This window comes from Nematolebias whitei, chromosome 13 (genome assembly GCF_014905685.2).
Source record: "Nematolebias whitei isolate Nwh7 chromosome 13, NemWhi1, whole genome shotgun sequence".
NCBI classification, from domain to species: Eukaryota; Metazoa; Chordata; class Actinopteri; order Cyprinodontiformes; family Rivulidae; genus Nematolebias; species Nematolebias whitei.
Window position 1 is genome coordinate 3,061,778 of NC_056510.1, and position 10,464 is coordinate 3,072,241.

Sequence of the window (10,464 nt, forward strand, 5' to 3'; positions counted from 1 at the left end):
TTTAAACTAGAAAGTTCCTGGAGAAACTTTGACGGGGTCTGCCTATTTATTATGAAATTGTAATAAATATTAAATATTAAGATTAATCATTATTAATAATCAAAACTAATTATAACTAATTATTAATATATTTTAAATTTGTTGTTTATCATTAAAATAATAATTAATCATCAATATTAATAATATTCACACCAATAATTAGCATTAATATTAAATATTACTTTTTAATATCAATAATTATTAATATTAAAACTGATAATTATTAAAATTAATAATTTAAAATTAATATTGATTATTATTACAAATTAATAATAATAATAGGTGCTAAGAGGTAATAATAGGTGCCTTCCTTGCATGTTGAACCAAAATGGCTCCATATGTTACTCAGTTTCTGTGAAGAGTTTTCTCCTATTCATTTCCTATGGGAAATGTGGCATCTTTGTTGACAAAATATGTCGCCATGGTAACTGCGAATGCCAATCAAAGTCATTGCACACTTCCCGAAGCCGGTCCTGTTGTTTTGATATAACTTTTGTGAGGGTCCACGTTGTGGTTCGGGCCACATTAAAGTCGAATAAGATGTGCTTTTCAGGTGTAGAATAATAAGTGGGCAGTCACCAACTAGTTCCTGGAGTTGGTGAAATATTGCGTCTTTGTTTGCAAAATACGTCGCCATGGTAACTCAAAATGCCAATAAAAGTAATAGCACACATCACGGGGCCGAGCCGGTCGTTTTGATATAAATTTTGTGGGGGTAGATGCTGTGGTTCGGGCCGCGTTAACGGAGATAGAAATGTAGACACTCTTCCGAGGTGTAGAATAATAGGTGCCTGCATGGCAGTCCCCAATAAATAAAATGTCACATTCTATATCATTTGATACTTTTACTTTGTAAAATATATTCTACTCCTTAAGCTGCTGTCACATACAATAACTACAGTCAAGTAAATGGTGGACATTATTTTTCCCACAATTCATCTTACCTGTTTTCTTGTTTTTGAGAAATTTAAAAACAAAAATTGTCTTTAAAACTAAAAAAAAAAAAAAAAAACTTTAAAACTAAAATCAGCAATTCAGGCGTCCTTGGCGTGCCAGCTGAACGTAGCAGCCTCACCCAGCTCCTCATTCAGATTTCTACTAACCCAAACGTACAGTTCGTGGACAGAGTTAACATGCTCAGACATAGAAGTTAAAAACATCCATAAACTTTGACCAAAACTTCCCTAACAGGGAAACAGAACTAAACATCAATACTGAGGATCAAATGATCCAACTAAACCTAGAACACCCCCTTGATGAAAAGCACATGGTTGGTCCTGCTGATCTGGCATTGTGCTTCAAAGTCCTCAGTACTTGTCAGGAAACAGCCAACTCCTCAAACCAGGCAACTCAAAAAAGAAGAAACATAATTAATACAACAGAATACATTTTTTAAAACCACACAGTCCTAATATTTGCATAGTTCCGACATCACTGCTAGATTAAAGCAAAAACAAATCTATTACATTGCCACCACTCATGTTCAATCACAAACAAAATAAACCAGTGGTTAGTGTGTGGACTGATTATACCAAGGTGTGGCTGAGGTCATCAGTTTGTCCCATTTGTCTGTGTCTCCACACTGCTCTCACCCACCTGGAGCAGAAGGACTCCTACGTCCGTATGCTCTTTGTGGACTTCACGTCTGCCTTCAACACCATGAGCCCCCAAACCCTGATGGACAAACTGTTCACACTAAGCTCCTCCATTTGCAACTGGGTCCTAGACTTCTTAACCAACAGACCACAGTCAGTGAGGATCCGCAACTTCTCCTCCTCCACCATAACCCTCAGCACTGGCACTCCTCAGGGATGTGTGTTGAGCCTCCTTCTGTTCACTCTGCTTATGTACGACTGCGAACCGACCCATCCAGGCTGCCATATTGTAAAGTTTGCCGATGATACAGCGATGGTAGGATGCATCACAAACAATGATGAGTCCAGCTACAGGCAGGCGGTGGAACACCTGGAGAGCTGGTGCAAAGAGAATAACCTTCACTTCAGTGTGAAGAAGATGGAGGAGATGGTTGTGGACTTCAAACAGAATAAACACACCTACACCCCCCCTCCCAACATAGGAGGATCTGGGGTGGAAGTGGTCTCCAGCTACAAGTACTTGAGTGTACACCTGAACAACAACCTCAGCTGGAGCAACAACACCACCAGCCTGATGAAGAAAGCTCATCAGAGACTCTACTTCCTCAGACGGCTGAGACGAGCTGGTCTGGAAGCTCAGTCCTCACCTCCTTCTACAGGTGTGCAGTGGAGAGCATCCTGTGCTCCAGCATCAACGTTGCAAGTTTATTGTGATGATGGTGCTCTGTCTCCAACTTGATGATGGATCAGAAAGAAAAGTGCAGAAAACACGAATGGATAAATTGGTGGACGATTTGAATCCATGTTCACACAATGCATATAAACTCTGGATTTGTTTTCATCACCTGCCTTTATGCCAGACATGCTAGAAACAAATCATCTGAAGCTGAAAGTTTAAATAAAGTATTTAGTTTTTTGTTCTTGTTTGTCGTTGATGTTTAAAAAGAAAAATGATAACGTGAATTGTCTCCGCACGTTGCTGTGCTAGCTCAACACTTCAGTTTTGTAAAGCTGCATTTATTCAAAGTTGCTGTATAATAAAAATAGCAAAACTTAATTATGCATATTGTGCCACTTTTTCACAGATCCATGAACTAGAAGCTTCACATGAAAGGTCATTCCACATTTTCTCATGGTATCCGTTTTGTGCGCAGTCCTCCTTCCCCCATTTTGGGTTTCCTCCACCATCATCAGGTTGGCCACTCGCCCAGTACCTGACAGGAAACAGAACAAGTGACGTTAGACAAATGTTTAGGCAGACTGTTGTGGTTTGTATTTTAACTAAATATTTCATGAACCTTTCATCAAATCTTCTAGAAATCACTGGATGTACATCAACAACTGATTAACTTTCAGAGTCAACCCATTCCTTGTTGCCCTCCACAGATAATCAACGTAACAATGTTTCCCATTGACTCTCTGTAAATGTGCTGTTACCATGGAAACAAACAAACATAAATGAATAACTTACGTCACATCCAGAGGAGTTCCATCTACCCACTCCCAGGATCCTTCTGTTTCTTTGTCAGTCAGACCGATCCAGTAAATCTTGTTGCTGAATATAGAGATAAATTCCTGCAAAGACACACGTTGGATCGAGTGTTAAACTCTTACACATTTTGTTGTTAGTTATAAAAGTCTGTGTCTGACTCGTCGTTTACAGACGGTCGTTGTTAGAAAGTTTCATATTTAAATGGGCAACAAGGATCATGTCAGTGGTACTTCTAAACACTCCTCAGTGATGTCACCTAACAGAACACAGCACCTGCTCATCTGCATCGTTGACCACCACCAGATCTGCTCCTCTGGTCCTGCAGTCCTCTCGGCCCTGATCCCAGGAGGCAGATGTTGAAGAGAAGAAGTAACAGGAGTAACTGAACATCTTCCATCCTGCAGGGCATGTTTTTTCTGAAAGAACAGGCTCCAATTTTAATTACGTATCGTCACAAATAGATTTTTTTTATCTAACTACACAAAACAAAGAGTAAAACAGACATGAAATTCCTGTAAAATGGGGGCAGGATGAAATGTAAAAAAGGACTGTATATCAGGTGAAACTTGGGTCAGAAGGATTTTCCAACCAGCGGAGAACTTACTTTGTTTGTACCAACTCTTCATCTTGAGGAGCTCTTCAGTCATTTCAGTGAGGGTGGCGTTCAGCAGGTCTCTCTCTTCAGTCACAGAGGACAGTTTGTCTTCAGTGTTCTGGAGATGCTCAGTCAGATTGTCTGTGATGGAGGAGAGTTCTCCTGCTGAACTACATTTATCTTGATCTGAAACAAGTGACGATTGTTTTGGAAAAGTTAAACTCCTTTTTTCTCGAGGCGAAATGAACAATGTAATCTGTTTAACTTCCTAAACTAAAAGGAGCACTGGTTTTACAAGTTGCAAAATAGTAAAATAAATCATGTGTACTGAGAAATGTAGACAATGTTATCACGATGTGGTGGTGGATTGGAGTTGAACACAGAGAGTAGACAGAGGTGAAAAACTTGCAGGTAAAATAAAGGAACAATTTATTAAACTGAAACAAATGGCTGACATGGCAGCAAAACTCACAGGGCAGAGACAGGAGCAGGATGACACATAGGCTTTGGGGAACAATACACAGACATCCAGAAAATGTAAAGACACTGAATTTATAGACACTAACGAACAGATAATGACAAACACCTGGGGAAAAGACAATTAGGAACAGGTGGGAGCAGCAGGAGCTGGAGAAGGCCGGAGCGGAGAGGTCGCTTGTGCCGCAGGGAAGGTTTAGGGAGTCGAAAAATTGGACCTTGCATGCGGAAAATCTTTAAAATACTATCTAGTGGCGGTGAGGCATAATCTGAATTATGAATGAACCAGAACGACCAGTGGTAGTGGGTCGTCTGACGAGGAAGAAATGAACTGGACACCTGTAAATGTAAAGAAAAAAGTGGAAGGAGAGACACGATGGATATTCAAGTAATGGGAAATAAAAGAGCGTTAGAAAACGATGATTTACAATCATCACATGTTAGAACGAGGGTGAGGACGAGGGAAGAATTTAAAGTCATACTTAAGTTCAAAGAAGGAAATGATATCAAGAGTGTTAGTCCAGTACCTTTGACCTCAGCACTGAGAAGTACGATAGGTGATACAGAGATGGCTAAAGTATTATGGGATGGGTGTCTTCTTATAAAGTGTAGAAACGTAGAGCAAAAGAACGAGGCTTTAAAGCTGCAAACTGTGCAAAAAGGCAATTATTGAGAAGAAAGTGGTTGTTGAACAAAGAGAAAATCTAGTTGAGCTCAAACAGCAGCTAAAAGGAGGAAACTGTGGAGATCAGACGACTCCAAGCCGTTCGTGAAGAGTGAAAGTTGACAGTGAGTCTGTTTTGTTGACATTTAACGAAGAAGTTCTGCCAGCTAAAGTGATGGTAGATATTAGCTTTATAGGCTAATTTTATTTTTAAAGGGCAGTAGGATAATAATTATTATTCACACAGTCAACAAACAGCAGCAGGACAAAATCTTGAAAATGGCCACTCTGCTGGGAACAAGGGTTAAAGCATTCATTCCAGTTTCTTTAAACAGGTTAAGAGGAGTAATTTCAGGAGTTCCAGTAGAAATGACATCTGAGGAAATAAAACAATAAATCAGAGGAGGAAAAGTGACAGAAGCAACAAGGATTACAAGTAAAAAAGATGGAATGATCAAAGAAACAACATGGGATATGTAAATTATCGAGTTAGAGAATGCATACCAAACCCTCTCAGGTGCTTCATATGTCAAGGCATGGGGCACGTAGCAAAGGAGTGTAAAGGGAAAGCAAGGTGTGCAAGATGTGGAGGTCCTCATGAGTACGGGAAGTGTGAGAAAGACTCAAAGGTAAAATGCTGTAACTGTGGAGGAGAGCACAGCGCAGCGTATGGAGGGTGTGTAGTTCAGAGGGAAGCCAGAGAAGAACAAAGGATTGAAATAAAGAGTTTCATACGCTGAAGCACTGAAGAGGGTGAGGAAAGCTGATACAAAAGAAGTGAGGAATGAAGAAACTATCCAGAGAAAGGTGCAAAGCGTAAATGATATTCAGAGGAACCAGAGGCGATCACCTACACCAGCAGCAGAGCATGGCACACGCAGTCACAAAGGTAAAGTTGATGAAAAGTCAATGATGGTGGAAAAGGAGAAGTTTGTGGCATTCATTTGTCGTATTGTTAACGTAACAATACAACTGAAAAAAAAAAGTGATAACATTTTATTTAATTGTAAAGAAAAATAGTAAGATCTGAGTCATGAACTAAGAATTACTACATTCACTACAACTGAGAATACACAAGAGTACACTAAGCACTAATGGTACAAAAACAATGCCCCAAGACCACAGCAGCACAAACATGAGTCCGTATGAGCAGATGAGGACTAATGAACACAGCAACATGAAATAATCAGCAGCACAAGATCAGCATCGTGGATAGTCAGCAGCACACATCAACAACCAAGTGGCATTACAGTGATTCTCCTGGTCAGAGATTCATGAGTCTAACAGCCTCAGGGTAGAAGCTGTTCCTCAGTTTAGTGGTTCTTCACTTAATGTTCCTCAATCTCCTTCCTGAGGGGAGTGGGGCAAAAAGTGTGTGTGCTGGGTGAGTGTGGTCCTTCATGATGCAGGTGGCCCTCTTCCTGCATCTAGAGGTGTAGATGTCTGTGATGGTGGGGAGGCTGACTCCAACATCTTCTGTTGATCGATTCTAGCAGAATGCGTACTGATGAGGGTCCACGTTGATGTTGATGTTAGCTTCGATGTGACCATTGAACCTGGTGGTGGATAAAATTGCTCCCCCCACCAGGATCTGTCACTCTGAGCGGCCTCAGACAGGCAAATAAAAAAACTCCCTCTGCCCTACACAGTGTAACTCCTTCCCACTTAAATATATTGCATCAAAACATTAAGGTTTACTTGCATCTCCTGTTTAGTTTCAGTCCAGAAAAACACTTGTTTAAAAAAAAACTACAAAAATCCTCTATGAATCCTTCAGAGATGGGGGACATCGATGTAACGCTTGTTTAATCTGATGTGAAAAAGGAAGTGTTAGTGTGGTTTCAGTGTCATGAATGGTTTCCTTCCTCTGATCAACAAACCTTTACTTACGGAGTAATATTTAGTTTTTCAGGTTTCACTCAACAAGCTGATGAAAGTGAGAATTAAATTTTGTCAGACTCACAGTGCAGACCAAAGGTGATGAGTCTGGCCAGCAGGAAAACAGTCAGGAGTCCAGAAGAGATAAAAATACCACAATAAAACTTCTTCTTTGAGCTTTTTGATCCTTAACAAAGAAAACACATTTTACCCAGATGTTTACATACACTCCATAAAAAGACACAAAAACATTATTTCACTGTCTGACATTAAATCAGACTAAACCTTTTCCATTTTAGGTCAATTAGGATTCATAATATCGTTTCAGTTTGCAAAAATCCAGGAAATGAATAACAAGATAATTTTCAAACACAACTTTGCATATCCAACAATTTTCAGTCAGGTCATCTGGACAGTTTCTTCTCTTGCTGAAACGTTTCACCTTCCATCCAGAAGGCTTCATCAGTCAAGGCAACACACAACACAAAACTGATTCTTCCCCAAACAGCTTACTCCAAAGTGGAACAAACCAGTTATGTTGGTGCTAAGATGGTGTCTTTGGCATGCCCCCTCCTCTGGAGCCGGCCCTCGACGACAGTCATGCCAAACTGGTTCAAAACCGAAAATTGCATACACTAAGATTACAGTAGTCCCTCGGTACTTTGCGGCTCATTTATCACGGTCTCGCTCTATCACGGTTTTTCAAAATAAGAATAGACACAACTGGCTGATTGATGGATGAGCCGCACGATCGGCATGGAATTTTTATTCAAAACAAATTATTTTAAATCATTTAGCACCTGCTGCACCTTTGTGCGGCCCGAGCAGCAGAAAAAGCTTCCTCCTGCAGCTGATCAGCTGTTCTCAGTGCAGAGTGTAGAAGTGGGCGTGGCCAAGAGCGCTTGCAGGTGGCTGAAAGCAGAGGAGGCCGGGAGCTGAAATCATGACATGCCGTCTCTTTTAGAGTGTTGAGAGTTTAGAAACATTGTTTAGAATATTTCAAGAGTGTGGGAAGGGTTTAAAACATACAGTATGATAACAAACACTTCTTATCTGAACAAGGGCTGGGGGGGGGGGGGGGGGGTGCTGCAAGCCTGAGAACACCAACATCTATGCAGTACGAGGGTTGCAGCATCACGCTGTGAATAGATTGCATCATGAGGATTTGGGGATTTTTGGTCAAGGTTTTATGAATATTTTTAACTGAGAACATTAACTGCCCACGGACGGCATGTGATGAGGAGCTGGGGGGAGGCAGCTGGTACTTCAAGGTCCCCTGAGTCTGTGAGCTTCATCAATGGACTGTACTTAACTCCGTTCTGTCTCATCAAGACACTCAAAGCTCTTTACAACAATCTGTGCCTCATTTACCCGTTCATACAGCTCTATACTAGATCTCTACAAAGACTAACTGAACAAATCATTCTAAAGAGACTAATCAGACCTTTATCACGTTCATGCACTGATGAGACACATCGGAGGCAACGAGGGGTTCAGTGTCTTGCCCAGGGACACTTCAGCCTGTGACTAATGGTGGATTTGAACCCCCAACTCTTGCATTGTAGGACGACTGCTCTAACCACTGAGCCACAGCCGCCCAATAAGTATAATTACATACCTGTTGTGAAAATCTGACCTTCCAAGTAAATATACCAGTTATAAATCCTCTCCCGTTGTCGTGCGGCTCCTTTCGAGTGTGAAATAATTGGAGGATGTTTTTATCCAACACTGAGAAAATCACATTACGTGAAAATACTGAAGCAACATCTCATGACATTAATCAGGAAGTTAAAGACTGAACACAAATGGGTCCTCTAAATAAACAAGAACCCTCTGCGTGGCCAGTTTAGTTATAAAGTGGCTTAAGATCAGCCAAGTTGAGGATTTGGAGCGGCCACCACAAAACCCTGATCTCAGTTGGTTTGTGGGCAGAGCTGAAAAGACCTGCTGGAGCACGGTGTCTTCAAACCTGACAAACCTTCTCGCAGGCGGAGGGAGAAACATGACAGCAAACTGTCGTGAGAAGTTCGTGGAAGGAAACCAGAAACTTTTGACCCGAGTCAGACATTTTAAAGGCAGTGCTGCGAAACACAAAGACCACAAACGTAAAGGCAGGACTTTAAAGAAAGAAAAGTTAAAAAAGATCTTGTTTTATCATTCAGCGTTTAGCAAATAGAGATGATTCTGATGAAAACCTGACCAACCTCAAACAGAAAAAGGTTTAGTCTGATCTAAATAAATGACTTCATGTATGTAAACATCTGGTTTGAACCGGGCATTTCAAAACATCCAAACTTTATTAAGTAATATTAGTCACATTTCTGTTTGGGAATTCTTACCTCTGCGATTAGTTGCAGGAACCTGAACATGATTTTCATCTTCAACATGAATTTCCTCCATGTGTTGACAAGCTGCTGGTTGTTCCTGTGATGATGAGACCTGCAGCAGCAGCTGAACGATGTGAATCGGAGGTTTTCCTCTTGGTCTTATTTTATGGTTTGAGGACACCACACTTCAGTGACAGTGTGATGACAAGATCAGTCAGAGTCAGAGTCAGAGTTTCTTTATTGTCATTCGCACCTCATGTGGTACATGTGGTGGAGCGAAATTATGTCCACAGGGTCCCAGTTACATCCAACAATAAAATGTCTAAGAAAAACAGTAATAACATCTAAGATATGAACTAAGAAAAACATCAACTAAATATACACTAAGCACTCATAACATAAAACATTGAACATCAGCACAAACATGAACATGAGTCTGTGAGCAGATGTGCACGCATGAACACATCAACATTGAAATAGATCAGCAGCAACATGAAACAGATCAGCAGCAACATGAAATAGATCAGCAGCAACATGAAACAGATCAGCAGCAACATGATGTGGTTTTTCACAGTGATTCTTCTAGTTAGAGATTCATGAGTCGAACAGCCTCAGGGTAGAAGCTGTTCCTCAGTCTAGTGGTTCTACACTTAATGCTCCTTAACCTCCTTCCTGAGGGGAGTGGGGCAAAAAGTGTGTGTGCTGGGTGGGTGGGGTCCTTCATGATGCAGGTGGCCCTCTTCCTGCATCTGGAGGTGTAGATGTCTGTGATGGTGGGGAGACTGATTCCAACAGATTTCTGTGCAGCAGATGATTATCACTAAAGTGTGAAAAATGTACCCAACTTAGAAAGGGGAGATTTTTTTTCTTGGTCCTTTGATAGACCTTTTTCACGCTTCTGTATTTTAAAGCGGATGTGGTGTTAAACAATTTCCTGTGGCTGGAGCGTTAGACAGTGAGGATAATGGCTCAGTCTCGGCGCGGTTGCTTTTGTTCAGTTCCTGCTTGTTCTTGTGGGGCAAGAAAACAACCGTATCTGTCCTACCATGCTGTTCACGACGTACCCAGACCAAAGGAGGCGGTGGATCCAAGCGATCAGAAGAGATGATGGTCACAGCTTCTGCATAAAGCCAGGGAGCACTTGTTTGTAGCTGCATTTCACTCAGGAGGATTTTATCTGTGGATCCACCAGCAGCTGCTTTAAACGTTGAGCTTCTCTCTTCACCTGGAATAATTTCACTGCTCCAGCTAAGAGTCTGTTTTTAGAGAGCTCAGAAACAGCAGCTTGTCCTCTCACAGAAAGCTAGCCAGGCTGAAGCTGCTGCTGGAGTCCACGTGAAACACTTCACCTGGTGCCACATCCACCCACAGGTAAATATCACAGTAAGATGGTACGT

General features: G+C 41.2%; 1 protein-coding gene across 1 annotated transcript; it reads right to left on the reverse strand.

The window, feature by feature from the left end:
- Positions 1–2,691: 2,691 nt before the first annotated feature.
- LOC119419765 (CD209 antigen-like protein E) lies at positions 2,692–9,140 on the reverse strand. The gene is made up of 6 exons (XM_037687148.1): positions 9,080–9,140; positions 6,826–6,927; positions 3,731–3,862; positions 3,400–3,542; positions 3,106–3,209; positions 2,692–2,848 (listed from the first exon to the last, which is right to left on the reverse strand). Exons 1-6 carry the CDS (start codon positions 9,138–9,140, stop codon positions 2,692–2,694), a joined length of 699 nt encoding a protein of 232 aa, XP_037543076.1.
- Between the last annotated feature and the right edge of the window lie 1,324 nt (positions 9,141–10,464).